The following is an 18,377-nucleotide window of genomic DNA, read 5'->3' as shown; positions in this document are numbered from 1 at the left end:
GCATATTTGCTGTCTCGCTCTCGGACTGCCTCCCTGAGAGTGCCTCGGGCATGCCAATCTGGTATGTTCCGCAGCTGCCACCCTTGCGCTACGTTGCGTCCATCTCAAACGAGCCCCACTCGCCTCTGCCCGGATCCGGCCCTGTTCGATTGGATTCTGGGGCGTTATTGCGTGAGGCCAACCAGCGGTAGCTCCTGTCTGGGTGGCATCGACGGGTTGTCTTCTAACTGGTCTTGGCCTTGCTTTGTCCACCCATTCCTTTCACTCGTTCATTACTTTTTTTTTCACCTGGGTGCACATTTGAATTACCCCCAATATTTGGCAGTTTCTATACAAGTATACATTCGCTGTTCATGTATAATTGTTGATAAAACAGCCTTTTCTTATGTGTTCCACGTCATTTAGAAAAAACAAGAAAACATATTGTACAATAGGTCATCTCTTATTGCCTTATCTTACAATTAATAGTTAGATGAATAAAATTAAATAAATATATGTTAAGAAAAGATGAAATCTAGTACAATGGGGAATTTGCCTTTTTTTTGCCTTATCGTTCTTGTGAAGAGATCATCTCTTAATTAAGAGAAAGCTTGTGCCTTTCTTAATTTCTCTCTCTTCCACGTCAGATTTTATCATATGTGGCATCGCTAAGAAAAGGCTGATGTCATTCCATTGTACACACCCTCATTGGGATATACTACCGGTCATCTGAAAATAACAAGCCATTTGATCTAAAAAAAAATACATTCAACAACCTACTCCATGATCAGGACTGTCCATGATGCTCGCACTGAACAAGCCACGGGATCATTCCTTTTGAATTAGAACAACAGTTTAAGGTTTACGACAGACAAACAGTAGAACCTACTATGCATAACGTTTGAAACGCACCAGCATTCACTATGGACTTTATTTTTGTAGTATCATTAGTTCATTACTAGCTTATGTGTCATGTCAGGCGCCTTACTCCCTATACTCTCCAAGTGCGAACGCTAGAGGCAGCGCTGTCGGACAGCAGAAGTCCATTGAGCTTCTTCAGGAACTTGGCCTCCCCAACGGCCTATCCCCCTTGATGGCATTGAGGAGTTAGGCCGTTCGTGTAACCGCGCAAGCGGGTTCATATGGACCGTTCAGAGAAAGAGAAGGAGCACACGTCCAAGAAGATCAAGAAGACGGTCTCCTTTGCCAACTGCAACTAGGTGACTGCATTCGCCGAAAAGAGCAAACTGAAGAAGGTTGTCGGAGTCAAGACCAAAGAGTTGTTTCTATGGATCAGTTTGGTTGATGTCTGGGCTATGAGATAGCTTCCATGCATCGGCTTTTGAGATTGAAATGTAAACTGGAGTCTGGACCTATCCACTTGCTTAATATATTTTGTCTTCATCTTAATTTCTGTTTTTTGCTTTGGTCTTAGTTGTTCTACTTTGCTTGATGAATAAGTGATGGCACATCATGTAACTTTGCTATTCATGTAACAAAAGTTCATTAGTTCATCACTTTCTTTCTTTGTTGACATGATGAATAATGAGTTCATTATTCTCTTTTCAGTAATTAACTGGCACCACTAATGTACTATAGTAAAAATTCACAATAATGTAACTGCAACAGCTTTGGTACTCTCGGGAACATTTGAATGCATGATGTTTGTTTCACCTGAGGACATGTCAATTTGGCATGTTTGAGAGAGAAGATTTTAACATAGTTGAGCATAGAAGCATCAAAGTATGAGTAAAACATGTATTGGGAGAAGAATCTTCCCAAAATATAACTTACAGCTATTGCCTGAAACTGCTTCAGTGCATAATCTGCAGAAAAGCTCTTGCGCAACTTCAGCTATGTGCGAACAGAATGCAACCAGTCAACTACACTATATAATCTTGTACAGTTAAAAAAAAAACTCAAGAACACCCCACAATCTTAAGATAAATCTTTCCTCTATTTGCACGATCACTGGCACTTCTATTTGCACGATCACTGGCACTTCTATTTGACAACACAAATACACAGGCATAAAAAAACAAATGGAGAAGCCCTGTCGTCTCTTTACCATTGCATGTGAATTTCACAATTGATCTCTCGCACATCCTCTGCAAGTAGCAGAACTGAACAGGAAAGAATTTTTGACGATGTGCATGATGTGATATGGCTCGGCCACAGTTCCACCATACACTGTTAGCTTCACCAAACAACTACCCGGATTTTCTCTCAGCAATCTAACGCCTATCAGGTAAACTAACATGCCCGCCCTTCAGAAAGATAAGGCCTCTTCTTGAGCAACGGTTCCCATCTTTATCCTGCCAGCGTAGGCCAAGTCGAAGGGTACCATGTAAAGTAACACACGTACCATTTTTACATATTTATTACGCAAGAAACAAGTTTAACCAATATACAAGGTATTGACAAGAAATGGAACGAATACTCCCAGTCTCTGCATGAACAACTTTCACCATGTAACAGCATGCTATCATGCGCGAGAAAGACACTTGGCAGAGGCAATCTGTTCGGATCAAAAGCAGAAACCGGAAGGAGCAGGCTTATGGCGACCTTCTTTCTGCTCTTCTTGGCTGATGGCTAACAACAGTTACCTGCTAATCTTATCACCTGAAAAATAGATGGAATGGCAGCTTAAGAATAAGGAAGAGATTGCAAGCTGTAAAGAAAAATGTACGGTGCCAGCAAGTTCATAAGAGTGGATCTTTGGTCAGAGAAGTCAAACATGTGATACTGCACTTCCAGAAGCTTCACCAAAACTTTTACCCTTTGGGTATATCAGTTTAATCATACGTCGTACAATTCACATATTTCACAACTTAATTGCTGCTCCTATGTCCCTGTTTTATTAATGTTTGCACACCATTCAAGCTTACCGCAAGTAATGTCGTATTCACAAAAATAGAAATGAATAACAAGCACTTTTGTACGCCACCTTTTCTTTTTGGATACATGAAGTGTTTCTATATGATGCGCAGAGTGAACATTAGTAAAGGTGGTTCCAGTGTTCATAATAACAGGCTAGACCGAGCAACTCAAAATAACATGACAAGCCTTTCAAAAGTCAAAACAGCTGTCTAACTTCATATCATGTTAGATGTCAGAGATTATAATGATAGCTTGAAGCACAGAAACCAAATGACATGGAGGGTAGGGTGATATGCACACAGTAATTCGTAATGTTTCCAGGGTCCAGGTCAGCATCGGTCCAACTGAATTGATGTCCTGAATTGATGTCGTAGATCTTACCTGAGTGGAGCTGGGGATGTGTGCCTAGTATATTTCCATGAATCACGTAATTCTCTAGTTCATGGGCAAGTTTCGACTAATTGTGCTCAAGTGCAGGCCCGTATACTAGCAGGTGCAAGGTGGGCGACCGCACAGGGCCCCCAAATTATTAACTAGTACTCCTATCCTAAATTCTTGTCGAAATATTACATGTATCTAGACACTTTTTAAGAATAGATACATCCATATTTGGGCAAATTTGAGTCAAGAATTTAGGATCAGAGGGAGTAGTACTTTCTATGTGAGAAATGATTTAATTAATACTAAGCAGATACTTAATTATGGCTAAACAGAAAGCCCAATGTGAGCTAGGGAGAGGAAAAGAAAAAAAAAACTTAATACAGTAGTCACATCTGATTCCCGTTAGCCAAGATCAGAGTTCGACACAGAAAATGCAAAACAACAAAAAATACCCCAAAATTGAATCATTTGTTTTGGTTTTGTTTGAAAAATATATTCTAGTTATCTGCAGACTATCCCAATTTTAGGGCCTCATGTTGGATTTTGCATGTGGGCCTCAAATTCGTAGATGCGGCCCTGCTTAAGTGTGCTATGTGATAGGCACACAATTTCCATGAATTGAGTAATTCTAGGCTTCAAAGCTCCCAACATGTTGTCAAAATAGAGAACAAATAGCACACAATCTTCAGGCACATTTGTTAATGTCAAAAAACATGAATTTGTGAGAAGGCATGGTCTGTGAAAAATGGCAACCCGCAGAACCATATCAATGAAATGATGGAGATGGGAACAAGTAACTAAGAACTACATACAAATCCACGTCACTTATTTCCGGACAGAGGGAGTACTAGTAATACAAAAAAAAAAGAGTGAACTCATGGTTCAAGAAGTAGGAACAAGATTCAGGTTATTAAAGTATCAGCATATTAAAGAGCACTGATCAAGGCAGTCAGTCATAGTAATTGTACTTGGAATTCGTTGATGATGACACTAATAATGTAACTGATAATTACGACAGGCAAATCACAGAAGGCCCGCCGTTACATAGGTACATCACATCTTTACTCAAACATACTCACTTTCACAGTTTTAAAATTTTTGTGGACTGTTGTATAACAAATACCTCCCTAAAGTCTATTTGCCAACAAAGTTGACTATAACTCACACACGATAATTAACATTCTCTGATTCTGATAATTACAATAAGTAAACATGTATAGGCCATTCAAACAGTCTGACAAACAACTTTCTTTACTTGAATTAAACTTCACGCAAGGAAATGCTATTCACTCGAGATTATCTTGCAGTGCTACCGCATAAGTACGAGCATTCTAGCTACTGATATGTTTAACAATAAGGCAATGGAACTTAATAAACCTAGCATTTTCAGCCATGGTAATTTTTAAAAAATGGGGACAATTATGCCGTGGCAATAGTGTAATACATTAAGACATAGTCAAAGAAAGGCATATTTTCATGAAGTAAGACTAGCATGATTAGCAATTGTGCTTTAACCCATCAATATCCCAAACAGAACTTCAACTATGACTATGAAGGCAAAAAAAAAAACTTTGTTCAATAATCCTGGAACAAAAACCAGAAAGGCACCAAAAGCAAAGCCCCTAATAAATTCTTAGTAAGGAAAAAACACATCACATGAAGTGCAAAGATCACAAATATATAATCAACCGTGCAATACACAACAAAAAGCATTGATTCAATTGAGAACATGAACATGATACCAAAATGGGAAAAATGTGACAACTAAACAAATAATTATAGATGTACCTAAAAGTGTCGCAGTATATGGAACAAGCCTCATATAATTAACAAAAACACACATATCGCCACATGTAAGCTAACTGGCTATCTAATCAACTGTATAAAGTATAAACTAACTCCACGTTCAGATTCACGTGTATAGGATAATAAGCAATTCAATCTTATCCCTGATCAACTAGCATCACCAAATGTAATTCAACTAGCCCACATCACAGAACTAGGCATCACTAAAAAATAATTAGTTCAATTCATGCTACATGGACACAGAAAATAAATTTGAGTAGTTGTCAAAACGTCCTTACCAGCAAACTCAACATCTGGCTCAATCAAAGAAGCCCTCACCCTGACGGGCCTCTGACATGGCAGCATCAGACTCAGGAGGCGGTGGCCATTCAGACGATACGGTTTCTTGGCTATTCGCGGGTCCAGCACCTCCTTCCCCAGTCATGGCCTGGGCGAGCTGGGTCGGGGACGTCGCAACCGGAGCCACCGCACCATTGGCACCGCGGACACGGGAGCGGCGGTTGGTAGTAAACCGGATAGTGATCCGCGTGGGCGGCGGATCCAGCTCCGAGGGTTCCACCTCCTCGAGGTCGGTGGACGGGAGGCAGGAGCGGCAAACGGGGCAGGAGTTGCGCATCTCCAGCCACTGCACGATGCAGTCGGAGTGGTAGAGGTGGCCACAGGGGAGCCTCCGCGCGGCGGCGGCGAGGGGGAGGTCGTCCTTGCAGATGGCGCAGACCTCGGCGGTCTCGGACACCTCGACCGTGGGCACGGCGGCGATGGAGGCGGCCGTGGCCGGGGGCAGGCCCTGCCCGGCGCCGCGGTGGCCCTGCTGCTGGAGCACGGAGACCGCGGCGGCGGCGGCGGTGGCGACGGAGGTGGGATCGTCGTAGAGGCGGCGGACGAGGCGGCTGAGGTAGGCGCGCGCGGCGGTCTGGTCGACCCCGAGGTCGAGGTCCTCGGGCTCCTCGGAGGAGGAGTCGGAGAGGAAGCCTGGGGGAGGGGGCGGCGGGGGGGGAGGGGACGAGTTGGACTGGTTGGGGTCCTCCTCGAGGAAGTCGCTGCGGCAGCGAGGGCAGAGCAGGAGGCGCGAGGGCTGCGTGGCGGCCGGAGCGGGGAGCGAGACGGTGGAGTCGCACTCGTAGCAGTAGAACACCGCGGGCTCGGCGGAGGCCTCCGGCCCCGCGCTTGTAGCGGGCTCCGCCGCGGCGTCGGGCGGAGGAGGGGATGACGCGGACATGGCTCGCTGTCGCCTCTGGGGCGGCTTGGGGTGGGAGGAGTGCCTCCGACTCCGGCCTGGGTCGTCGCTTCGATTTTCCTTTTCTTTTTTCCTTTCTCCCCCTTGCGGGGGGTAATTGCCGAATTGGGGGAATTGGGTGGGTGCGCTCGGCTCGGCTGCTTTGGGGGCGCTAACTTTCGGCCGCGAAGGGGCCCGCCCTGCAGCAGAGCCGCGGGGGTCACACGACACGACTCTCATCAGTCATCGTACGGCGGCCGTCCGGGGAGGCTCTCGTGTTGCTCCGTGCGTTGATTGGCGCCGCGGTGTACCACGGCTCGTAAAACTTGGCCGAGGAGTGCGCAAGAAATCAAAGGGATTGGGCACTTTGGCGTGATGCATTTGGTCCAAGGTTGATGTTCAAGCAAGTAGCGAGTACTATGTCGCATTTTCTGACCCACGATGGACAAAACACTACATTTTGTGTGCAGAAAGATCAAACAGATGACAGTTGTGCGTATAAGTGTGCGGGCATGACATGCCACAGTTCTTCTTCGAGGAGGAATAATCTCGAGATGTTTAATTACTCCTGATGGTCTATTGGCGTCATTTTGCTGGTGAACTCTACTACTTTTTTCGTCCCATATTAAGTGTCATAATATTACATGTATCTAAACGCATTTTATTATATAAATATATTTATTTGTAGACAAATTTGAGTCAGACGGAAGGAGTTGCATGACACGCAGATATTTGAACACTTGATCACAAGAGGTGCCAGCTTACGTAACTAAAAGTCAGTCAGATTAGGCCGCAGTGGTCAAGCTACGCCCGGAAAAGAACGAGGTTGATTGCTTGTTTTATGGGCCCATTTCTCCAATGAAAGTGACACAGAAAGAAATTAGTACTGACCAATGACGATGGCAAATGAATGAATGATGTTCCATTGAACGTCTAGCTTTATTCCTAGCGTCTGCACCGAAGAAACAAACGTATCAGACGTGAAAAACTAACATATACGGAATATATAGCTTCCAGTTTCCACTTATTTCAACACGGACGCTTTGGCCGAGTGGTTAAGGCGTGTGCCTGCTAAGTACATGGGGTTTCCCCGCGAGAGTTCGAATCTCTCAGGCGTCGACTATTTTTATTTTTACCTTTTTTTTTTTTTGCAAAACGGAACTGTGCTGCAGACGCTGTGGGCTTCAGCGCTAATACTCACTCCTGAGATGGTTCATAATTTTTTTCTCTAATTAGTTTCACCAATGTGCAGAAGCCAGAATGTACTGACACTCTCATGGACGCACCATCTAGCAGCAGCGTCTTTTCCTCCAAGTTTTTGAATTTGATTATCGGTTTTCAACGTTTGAAATTTCAAATATCTCCGGAAGCAGTTCAAAAAACTGAAGAGATATATGCCCTTTGGGTTAGAAGTTCCTAGAAAGTAGAAACCATCTCTTTCCCCCCTAATCTTCCAGACAATTCCAAACGAAGACAGAAGCATCCAGAAGCAGCCGGCGGCCTAATTCTAAAAGCTCCCCATCTCCAGTCTTCCTTCCGCCCACACCACGCAGCAGATCCGGAGCCTAATCAAATCTAGCCCGACCAAACCCTAACTAAGCCTACCCCGCCCCCATGGCGAAGTTCGGCGAGGGCGACGCCCGGTGGATAGTCCAGGACCGCGCGGACGGCGCGAACGTCCACAACTGGCACTGGGCGGAGCGCGACTGCCTCGAGTGGTCGCGCGCCCGGCTCTCTGCTCTGCTCGCCGGCCTCCCCGTCCTCTCCGGCGAGGGCGGCCTCACCCTCCGCACCACCACCCTGGACAAGCTCGACGGCGAGGCCTACGTCAACATCCGCAAGGGCAAGGTCATCCCCGGGTACGAGCTCTCCCTCACGCTCTCCTGGGAGGCCGAGGCCACGTCCGAGTCGGGGGTCGTCAAGGTCACCGGCGCCGCCGAGGTCCCCTATCTCGCTGACGAGAACGCCGACGAGGACCCCGAACTCCGCATCACTGTCCGCGGCGACGAAGGGCCTCTGGCGACCCGCGCCAAGGACGCCTTCATCGCCCGTGGCAAGCCCCTGGTCCTTGAGAAGATCCGGGAGTATGTAGCCATCATGTCGAAGGGTGGCCCAGCCAAGGACGAGCTGGATGCTAAGAAGACTCCCACAAAGGCGGCTACAGCGACTGGTGTCACGGCTACTGCCCCTGCTCCGGTAGCGAAGGAGGCGCCGGCGCCGGCGCCAGCAGCTAAGGAGAAGAAGGCCAAGGGAAAGGAAAAGGAGGGGTTCAAGACTATTGAGATGACAGAGAAGCTGAACTGCCGCGCGGAGCACATTTATGAGATCTTGATGGATGAGAATAGATGGAAGGGGTTCACACAGAGCAATGCAAGGATCAGCAAGGAAGTGGGCGGGCAGTTTAGCCTATTTGATGGGTCCATTACCGGTGTCAACGAGGAGCTGCAGGAAGGGAAACTGATCGTGCAGAAATGGCGGTTTGGGAGCTGGCCCGACGGCGTGCACTCTACAGTAAGATCATAATGCTAATGTTTGATTTACTTATGCGCAAATATATTTTTGTTTGTAATGCCTGAAATTGATCACCGTGTTACTGGGATCAGTGTGTTTCATCATAACTATCGCATATTAGATATGGAAATTAAATCTTTTATGTCTGAAATTCGCCCATGCTGAAACTGCAGTGACCTTAAGTTTATCAACCTTAAGTTTATCTTTACTATGGATGTTGATATGCATTATTTGGATACAGTGGTAAGAAGGGGCCATTTGGTTCTATCTGAATATTAATTTAGTATAGGGAGTTGTTTCCCATCATAGTGCCATCCTCGCTAAATTATTATCTGAGGGTGCTAGAATTCATGTGGTGAATATGCACAGCTTTGTGCTGGTGCCTCTTCCCCATTACTTAGAAAAACATTTGCGGGACATGTGCTTATATGAGTACTATTTTGAAGGCTGGTGACAGAGATTTTTTAGTGGTACTCCCTCCGATCCATTAAAAGTGTCGCACACTTAGTACAAAATGGGCAACACTTTTTATGGATCGGAGGGAGTACTAATTACTGCAGAGTTACCGTAGTTCTAAGCTTCTAGCAAATTTTCCCAAAGTTCTAGACAGTATCATTGTCAGTTTTGTGTGTCAACTGAGATCTTAGCTGATTGCTATCTGCATACTATTTAGGGGCAGCAAAGTTAGTGTGTGTGTGTGTGTGTGTGTGTGTGTGTGTGTGTGTTATTTGTCAATATGGTAGATACCTCTTTCCTGTATGCCTTTCTAGTATGCCTGAGTAGTTGATATTTCTATTTTGATAGCGTCGTTCTTTAGACATAAGAATGTAGGTGTGCTTATCTGAAGCTCATCCGCTGACACTTTATCCTATATTATCTTTGGATCACATTTCTTGTCTAGAAAACATAACTAACTGTGCTGTGTGAACCTTGAAATGCAGGTCAGATTGGTGTTTGATGAACCGGAGTCTGGAGTTACAATCATAAAGCTGAAACAAACTGATGTGCCAGAGGAAGACAGGTATTCAATTTTGTCATGTCATTTTGCGCTCTGAACTTGAAATTTCCTGATCCTGCTTTTGTATCTAAAACCTCCCTCGGTTTGCCTCTGCTACTGCAGGTATGGAAACTCAACTGTGGTGGAGAACACGGAGAGAGGCTGGAGGGAGCTCATCTTCCAGAGGATACGCGCGGTGTTTGGTTTCGGGATCTAAAGAAGCGCTCTTGAGTCTTGACTGCTATAAGGATTTCAATCCCCTAGGAAGCCAAGCCTGCCTTGTCATAGTTTCCTGTTTCGTTGCCTCAGTTTATTCAAATGCTGGTAGACACAAAAATTCCCAAATTGCGGGGGGCAAAAAGACATCAGTTACTTTGTATTCATCACGCTGGATTGTATTGTGGTGTTCTAAACTCGTGATTCAGATGGCGGTGATGGTGAATGTGTTGATGAGCATATACTCGTTGAGTTGTTCCTTGCGTGGGTATGATCCTTACTAGATGAACCTGTGAAGAACCTGGTCGGGGTGTTGGGGATGCGACCCGGTTTGAAAGCTTTTAAGTTATCTAAAAAAAAAATGTTTAGTGGCGTGTCGATATGAGCTTACCGTGGTCCCCAACTGCCAAGGGTTCTCAGTTTTGGAGGACTGTATTTCGGAAAGAACTTTTACCTGGTTGTTTGATTCCTATAATTGCAATCTTAGAAATTTGTCGGATGATTTTCTCTTTGAAAGTGCATTTAACAAACAATCCTTTAGAATGCTTGAAAATTTATGATATCGCAATTTGAGTGAAATACACCATGGATCTTACAACTGTTTGCCACTGTGTACTTTGATAAATGCCGGTGCAACTTTGCAGATTCGGAGAAACGTCATTGCAATTTTGCTCTTTGAAAACCAGTTTGCAATACTATGCTATATATTTCATCCGTTTCATAATTCTTGTCGAAATTTTACATGTATCTAGACACTTTTTAGGAATAGATACATTCATTTTTGCGAATTGGAGACAATAATTATGGAACGGAGTGAGTATTATGTATAATTTCAGGAGAAAACAAGGCATGTCATTTTGTTTTTGAGAAGTGCTTCTATGCTTTGTTTTTTTTGCATCGGTCTGCTCTTCCCGTAGTCACGGTGGAGGTAATCCCATTAGTTTCCTTTTTTAAGGAACACAATACAGACATTACTTGCAAAAAAAAAAAATACAGACATCACAAACACACATGTAGGCACATCCTAACCCTATATGAATGGATGCACGGCCGTACTATTTTTATGAACACCTTCGAAAAAATAAACCAGTGGATCTTGAAACTAACGAAGTCACCAGAGGTCGTCTCACCGTAAGTTTTGTTCAAATGTCTAGGAATTGGACAAAATGTCTTCACATAGATCGAAATCCTCGTCACTAGGCGATCTCGTATTTTCATATCTAGGAGCAATACAATTCTAAAGTAAATCCTTCATGTAGGCCACGCTTGAAATCCTATGTGACGATGATTACTCAACAAAAATCAACCCCGATCTAGATGCCAACGAGGCATGGTCAAACCAAAAAAAGCATGGTCAAAGAAGGCAAGAAGCCTAGACATGGTCAAACGGTGGAAGAAATAAATAAATAAATAAATAGAAGCAAAAAGAAATGGGGAGGCTAGAATCCAAAGTGGCAAGGCATGAGCGGAAAAAGGCCAATGGTACACCATGAACCACTCTCATCCATTTTTCATCACAAAACATGGATCAAGTTTTCATTCTTGCCTCACTGCCTCTCTCGAACTAAGGGCAGCCATGGTATTTTTTTTTTATGTATCCCTATCGTATAAATTCTCATGGGGCATGCAAACATTCACTCTCCATGAAATAAAAACCAAGGAGAGATGTCAAGAGCTCGAAGAAGCTATCTTTTGCCCGGATTCGGCAATAAGGAAAAATATTTAGAATTCCAAATGTATTCTTCCCTCGTAACTCATGAAGCCTCGTTTGCCCCAACTCAAGAGGAGCTCGAGGAAATTCTTGACTCGTGGTTCAGGAAGCCCCATTGAAACCAACCTTGAGGATAACCTTTCCCTCTACGTCTCTCCTAACATTGTACTAGGTTGTGCTCCCTCACATGGCGACTGAACTAAGTTATTAGGAAGAAAGAGCGAACGAGATGGCCTCCATCGGGGCTTGAAGGAATGCAACGAGAGTCGATGACCGGTGAGCTGGTTATTGAGTTAAGAGGAGATGATTGGAACCAATAAAGGGAATTGCTTCCGCAATGTTGTCCTATGTTATCATCAATTAAATATATTCAAAGAAAATTATATTTACACAAATTAGTAGGGGCCGCGCGAACGCGTACCCCCTCTATCACAAATTATGATGTCCATTCTCCCACTTGGGGAGCTGGTAGACCAACACAATCACCAAGTGCAATGTGAATCATTCATCTAGGCCACAAGCCTTCTTGATCGCCTGTTGACCCCGTCCAGGTAAGTAAGTTTTACCATCGCCCTTAGTGCTGCTTAGAGCATCCTCAACAGCTTCTATATGGGGTTGTCTATATCTCCATATAGACAATGGTCTAAAAAGATTCCTTCTTCACATCTTCTAGTTTTCCATCAGCTTGTCTATATACAAGTTGTCTATATTCTCTCTCATATATTTTAATAGTATCTTATAACTACCATTGAACTACCATTTGAACTCAAATTTCCAACGGCTAGGTTTCTAACTGCTACGTTTGCAACGGCTACTTTTCTAACATCTACGTTTTCCAACGGCTACTTTTTCAACGGCTCTATTTCAGGTCTATATATACCAGACTCCCCACCTCTCTCCAATCATTCCATCTTGTGGCTTCTCTCTTTTTCTCCCGGTGTCTTCTCTCCCAAAACACAATGAGTGGAAACACATCCGTTTTATTCATGCTCATGGATTCGTCATCGTCTTCATCTGATGACGATGAACTCATAGCTGCAGCACTTGCAGAGCATGAGGAAGAAGAGGAGAAAGCTCGACGCCCCGGTGGTTCCAAGCATGGACGTCAGACAATTAATCGCGGAAGAGATGCCGAATTTGTTGTATTGTGGAATGACTACTTTGTAGCAAATCCCGTCTACCCAGAAAGCTTTTTTCGGCGAAGGTTCGTAATTTGTACATTATTATGTGTTCGCTTGCTTTTTGCTTCTTTATCTCATTAAAAAAAATTACGCACAGGTGTAGAATGTCCCGTAATTTGTTTAATCACATAGCTCTAGCTATACTTGAGCATGAGCATGAACATTCGGACGAGAAGAATAGATATTTTAAGCAAAAAAGAAATGCTGCTGGGGCCCTTGGGTTGCATCCTTTGCAGAAGATGGCCGCGGCAATGCGGATGCTAACTTATGGAATAGCAGCTGATGGTGCGGATGAGTACGTCCGGTCTGCGGAAACTACTAATCTAGCGGCTTGCAAGAAGTTTGTGATAGCTATTTGTGAGGTCTTTGGGGAGCAACCATCACCATCAGATGCAGAAGCTTTACCTTTGCGTCGGCGTTCTTTCTCTCGCTTCGTACCAAGCGGTCTCTTCTCTGTTTCAAGATCATCTGTGTGTGCCCCGATGTCATCATCAGTACAGGTTGTACCCAGACTTGCATCAGATGTCTTCTTTTGCTTTTTCTGAGAAGAGCGAGTCTGCCACTTTGGAAACTTCTCCAACTCTAAATAGCAATGCACTAGTGTAAATGGCCTGCCTTTAGGATCTTTGGTCTTGTACAAAAGATGTGCCTCGGCTTGCTGCACAAAAAAATTGTTTTGTAAAACTTCCACATAAGACATAGAATTTTACAAGCGAATTGAAAATATAGGCATACCTTCTGATCAATAGTCTGCCCACTACAATTTCTATTAATATTCTGCTGGCAGCATCCACAAAACTTATTGGTCTGTTCCCGGATAGTGTTCCAACAACAATTGATTGCATTTGGATTACGCTCTGGCCATGACGAATTCTTGTGTTTGTTGTAGTAGTCTAAAATCCTACCCCAATATGAACTTTATTGTTGATCTGTGCCAATCATGCATCCAAACTAGTGTGTGCCCATGCTTGTATCAACACCTTGTCCTCGTCACTAGACCAATTCTTTCCTTTCGTGGATTTTGCTTTCACAGCTGCAAAACATTCTTGAGTTGCTGGCACCTCTTGCTCTCCAAGTGGACTACACGGCAGTTATTGTGAGGCACCAAAACTCAACATGTCCAGGAAACTTTGATCTTCATCCATCTACAAAAGATCAGATTTATACAAGTGCAAATCAATAGCAAGAGATAATTGCAAATGCTGCTAAATTTCAGTGCAATAGATCATCTCAGTTTATCTCTCTGAATCCTTAACACGAGTAACACAATTCCCTTCTTCCTCCTTCCTCTGACGAACAACAGCACCACCCATCTCCCTTCTCCCCACGAACAGCAGCAACAAGCCAACAACAGCAGCTCCCATCCTCCTCCCCACGAAGAGCAGCAGCCAGCAGAGCCCCCTTCCTCCCTCACGAAGAGCAGCAGCGACCCCTTTCTCCCTTGCGAAGAGCAGCAGCAGCAGCGCCCCCTTTCTCCCTCGCGAAGAGCAGCAGCAGCAGCGCCCCCTTTCTCCCTCGCGAAGAGCAGCCAGCAGAGCAGCAGCAGCAGCGCCCCCTTTCTCCCTCGCGAAGAGCAGCCAGCAGAGCAGCAGCAGCAGCGCCCCTCCTCCTTCTCCCCAATGGCGGAGCTCCCATCCCTCGTCGGATTCCCCAGCGGTGGCGCCCTCCCCTCCCCCGACGGTAGCGGAGCGGCAAATCCAGCGACGGCACCCCTCGGATTCCCCTGCGACTGAGCTCCTAGCCTCCTCCGACGGTGGCAGCGCGGCGAATCCAGCGGCGCCCCTCCCCTCATCCATATCAGTGCGAATGGATGGAAAAAAATACCTCACGACGGACGGTGGAGGCGAGTCGACGGCGACCTCTCCACGGCAGCGCGAACGACCTTGGCTGGAACGGTTGGGGCGGGAAGTTTCGGGGTGGTGGCGGGAGCGAGCGCGGGCGATTTGGACGTCGTCGCTCGGTGGTGGAAATGTGGACGTCGTGGAGGAGGATGTAGACAATGTCTACGTTTGGACATCCATATGGACGAGCGGATAACCTCTTTTGTCTCGTATCGTCTAAAGAGCATGTAGACAAGCACATAGACAAGCCGCTAAGGAGTTTTCGTTTAATATAGTCCCCTAAGGTGATTAGGATTTCTGCTCGGCGGCGCCGATGGTGACCCCAATTCATCTCTCCGATCTGGCTCGGATTCCGATCGATCCCATCCATATAACGACGGGTAGCGCCCCGCTCCCCTCGTCCACCAACGCAAACCCACCAAGCCCTATTGCTCTCCGTCCTCCCGATCCGGGTAGACGTGTTTCGATGGCGTCGACCTTCGCAAGCGGTAGCGGATCCAGCAGCTCCAAGCGGGATGATGTGGAAGAACTCCTGGAAAAGCTCCAGATTGGGGAGGAGGATTTTGATGACGTCGTGCTTGATGATGAGGAGGAAGATCTGACGGCGGATTACCAGTGGCTTGCCCTAGCACGGGTGAATTCGCCGAAATCGTACAGTAAGACAGCGTTCGAACGGGACATGCGATCTGCATGGTCCCTAGCTAAGCGTGTGTACATCGAGGACATGGGCGAGAATCTCTTCTTGCTGCAGTTCTTCTGCCTTGGTGACTGGCAACACGTGATGGAAGATGGGCCGTGGCACTTCCGCAAGATGGCCGTTGTGATTGCCGAGTATGATGGGATCGCCAAGCCATCATCGGTGACACTTGACCGGCTTCCGATCTGGTTACAGATCCACAATCTGCCCCTGAACTATCGGACAGAGAAGCTTATACGTGCCCTTGCTGGTCGGGTCGGCGAAGTTTTGAAGCTTGATGACGCTGTTGTGTCCCGCGGTAATTTTGTGCGGGTTCGGGTCAACATACTGGTAGATCAGCCCCTGAAGATGTTGTCTTCGGTGATCAAAGGGAAATTGCGGCAAGTGTTCAAGAACCGTTACGAGAAGCTTCCTCGGTTCTGTGCTGTTTGCGGTCTTCTTGGGCATGAGCACCTGGAGTGCGGCACTGGTGTCCATGCGCCTAAAGATCTCATCTATGAAGATTGGCTGTGTGCGGATCCACTCTGGCGCCCCCGCCCCAATGCTCGAAGGGGACGTGGAGGTGGACGGTCAAGCGGGCGAGATAACTATAGTGATCCGAATTCGTTTGATGCAAACGAGGATGATATGGATCTCGATCCGGGGAATGGCAAGGCTAGCTCTGCAGAGAAGAGACTCGCCTTCGAGGGAGGTAAATCTCTGGCACTTACAGAGCCCATGATCACTGATGGTGGTAATGGAGGGGGTGCCTCCATTGACCTCCCGACGAGCAATCAAAGTACTCCGCAGAAAGTTCAAGATAAGAAGAGGTTGAGGAAAGGCGATGATGTCACAAACACCAATGACAATGAGAGATCGGTGGACTCCCTCGAGGAGTACCGCCGGAAGCAATGAAACTCGTGAGTTGGAACTGCCAAGGGCTCCAAAAGCCCTCGGCAGTTCGGGCGCTGCTGGATCTCCAGGAGCAAGTTAAAGCAGATGTTATCTTTCTTTCGGAGTCACGTTTAGATAGTGTGAAATTTGATCGTATTCGCCGCAGATTAGATTTTGATTTTGCTATTTTGATTTTGATTTTGCTATAAAATTAATTTCCAGTATATGACCTCCAATTGCATTGATGTTACGATCAGTTCGCAGGAGGGGGGTGTTTAGCGTTTTACTGGCTTTTATGGCGAACCTTCTTGGGAAAATCAGCACTGGTCATGGGATTGTATCCGCGATTTACATGGGCGGGCTGATCTACCATGGCTGATAATGGGGGACTTTAATGAAATCCTTTTCCAGCACGAGAAGGATGGAGGTGCCCTGCGGCCAGACCATATGATGAGAGATTTTGGTGACTGTTTATTGGATTGTGAGTTGGCCGATATGGGGTTCATTGGTGATGCCTTTACTTGGCGACGAGGAGAAATTAGAGAGCGCCTGGATAGGGCTGTGTGCAATTCTCGCTGGTCGGATTTGTTCCAAGGTGCTTCGGTGATCAATTTGGAACATCACCATTCTGACGACAGGCCAGTTCTTGTAGACATGAGCTACTTTGAAAGGTCCCAGCTGCGTTCTCGATCGGGTGGAAAGAAGTTTGAAGCTCGTTGGCTTAAGGAGGAAGCAGTTGAGAAAATCGTGCGTACGGCGTGGCTTAACGCGATCGAGGATGGTTCGGCCCCAAGCTTTGCATGGCACACTCATGCTGTACATATGGAGCTCCATAGGTGGGATCAAAACATCCTTAAAGGTCCACAGGAGCGAATTAAGAAAGCAAAAAGAGAACTGGAGGAGGCTCGTAGGGGTGCTAATGACGCTGCTTCGAGAGCAGAGCAGAAAGATCTTTATCATTGAAAACCTCTCTGAGCAAGAAGAAATCGCGTGGATCCAGAGGGAAGGGCGAACTGGCTGCTGCATGGAGACCGGAATACATGTTCTTCCATAATGCGGCTACAGCGAGAAAGAAAAGAAATATGATTAAGAAGCTTCTGGACGACACGGGCGTTTGGCGTGAAGGTACGGCCCAAGTTTCTTTGTTGGCCTCCAATTATTTCTCATCACTTTTCACTTCTGAAGTTGCAGCCCCTGATCCCGCAGTCCTCGACCGGGTAAAGCGGCAGGTCACGCCGGAGATGAATACCATCCTCACGGCCCCATATACCGCTGACGAGGTGCAAAAAGCTCTTTTCGATATCGGTGATCTGAAAGCACCGGTACCGGATGGACTCCATGCTATTTTCTATAAATGATTCTGGCCAATGCTTGGAGATGAGCTGGTGGCAAAAGTTCTTCAGGCGGTGAACACACGCACAATCCTGGATGGATGGAACGAGACTGCTATTGTGCTCATTCCAAAAACCGTAAATCCTGAAATTACAAAGCAAGTTCAGACCCATTAGCCTTTGTAATGTGGTGTACAAAGTTATTTCGAAGCTCATCGCGGCTAGACTGAAGGGGCTGCTCCCGGATATTATTAGCCCAACTCAGAGTGCTTTTGTTCCAGGACGACTGATCACGGATAATTTTCTTGTGGCCTATGAGAGCTTTCACACGATAAAGAAGAAGACCCAAGGCAAATCTGGCATATGTGCGATGAAGCTCGATATGCACAAGGCTTATGACCGTGTCGAGTGGTGTTTTCTGGAGGGTATGATGTTGCGGCTAGGTCTTGATGCTGAATGGGTTTCATTGATCATGGCTTGTGTATCATCGGTCCATTATCGGGTGCGGATTAATTCGGAAGAGACCGATGAATTTTTGCCAACTCGGGGACTTCGGCAAGGAGATCCATTCTCGCCTTACTTGTTTCTCCTTTGTTCTGAAGGTCTGACGGCCTTGCTTTGTGATGCTGAAGAGAAAGGGGAATTGATGGGAGTGAAAGTCTGCCGGGATGCACCTGCGGTGAGCACCCTCCTGTTTGCGGACGATTCCTTAATTTTGATCAAGGCTGATCTCGCTAATGCCACTTGCTTGAAGAGG

General features: G+C 46.1%; 2 protein-coding genes, 1 long non-coding RNA gene and 2 other non-coding genes across 5 annotated transcripts; 2 read left to right on the top strand and 3 right to left on the bottom strand.

Moving 5' to 3' along the window:
- Nucleotides 1–1,938: 1,938 nt before the first annotated feature.
- LOC100828707 (E3 ubiquitin-protein ligase SIRP1) lies at nucleotides 1,939–6,266 on the bottom strand. The gene is made up of 2 exons (XM_003572230.4): nucleotides 5,325–6,266; nucleotides 1,939–2,601 (listed from the first exon to the last, which is right to left on the bottom strand). The coding sequence occupies exon 1, from the start codon at nucleotides 6,263–6,265 to the stop codon at nucleotides 5,345–5,347; it is 921 nt and encodes a 306-aa protein (XP_003572278.1). The 5' UTR covers nucleotide 6,266; the 3' UTR covers nucleotides 1,939–2,601; nucleotides 5,325–5,344.
- Nucleotides 6,267–7,299: 1,033 nt separating this feature from the next.
- Nucleotides 7,300–7,381, top strand: TRNAS-GCU. The gene has a single exon. It is a non-coding gene; the product is annotated as a tRNA-Ser (tRNA).
- A 373-nt stretch (nucleotides 7,382–7,754) lies between these two features.
- On the top strand, nucleotides 7,755–10,244 carry LOC100826260 (activator of 90 kDa heat shock protein ATPase homolog). The gene is made up of 3 exons (XM_003574550.4): nucleotides 7,755–8,773; nucleotides 9,715–9,794; nucleotides 9,894–10,244. The coding sequence occupies exons 1-3, from the start codon at nucleotides 7,877–7,879 to the stop codon at nucleotides 9,985–9,987; spliced, it is 1,071 nt and encodes a 356-aa protein (XP_003574598.1). The 5' UTR covers nucleotides 7,755–7,876; the 3' UTR covers nucleotides 9,988–10,244.
- A 1,851-nt stretch (nucleotides 10,245–12,095) lies between these two features.
- Nucleotides 12,096–12,256, bottom strand: LOC112272070. Its single transcript, XR_002965769.1, has one exon. It is a non-coding gene; the product is annotated as a U1 spliceosomal RNA (small nuclear RNA).
- A 669-nt stretch (nucleotides 12,257–12,925) lies between these two features.
- On the bottom strand, nucleotides 12,926–14,899 carry LOC100826054. The gene is made up of 3 exons (XR_138297.4): nucleotides 14,703–14,899; nucleotides 13,614–14,023; nucleotides 12,926–13,536 (listed from the first exon to the last, which is right to left on the bottom strand). It is a non-coding gene; the product is annotated as an uncharacterized LOC100826054 (long non-coding RNA).
- Between the last annotated feature and the right edge of the window lie 3,478 nt (nucleotides 14,900–18,377).

Source organism: Brachypodium distachyon, chromosome 3 (genome assembly GCF_000005505.3).
Source record: "Brachypodium distachyon strain Bd21 chromosome 3, Brachypodium_distachyon_v3.0, whole genome shotgun sequence".
Lineage (NCBI taxonomy): Eukaryota > Viridiplantae > Streptophyta > Magnoliopsida > Poales > Poaceae > Brachypodium > Brachypodium distachyon.
The sequence above is the reverse complement of the archived record's forward strand: the minus strand, read 5'-3'. Positions and strand labels throughout refer to the sequence as shown.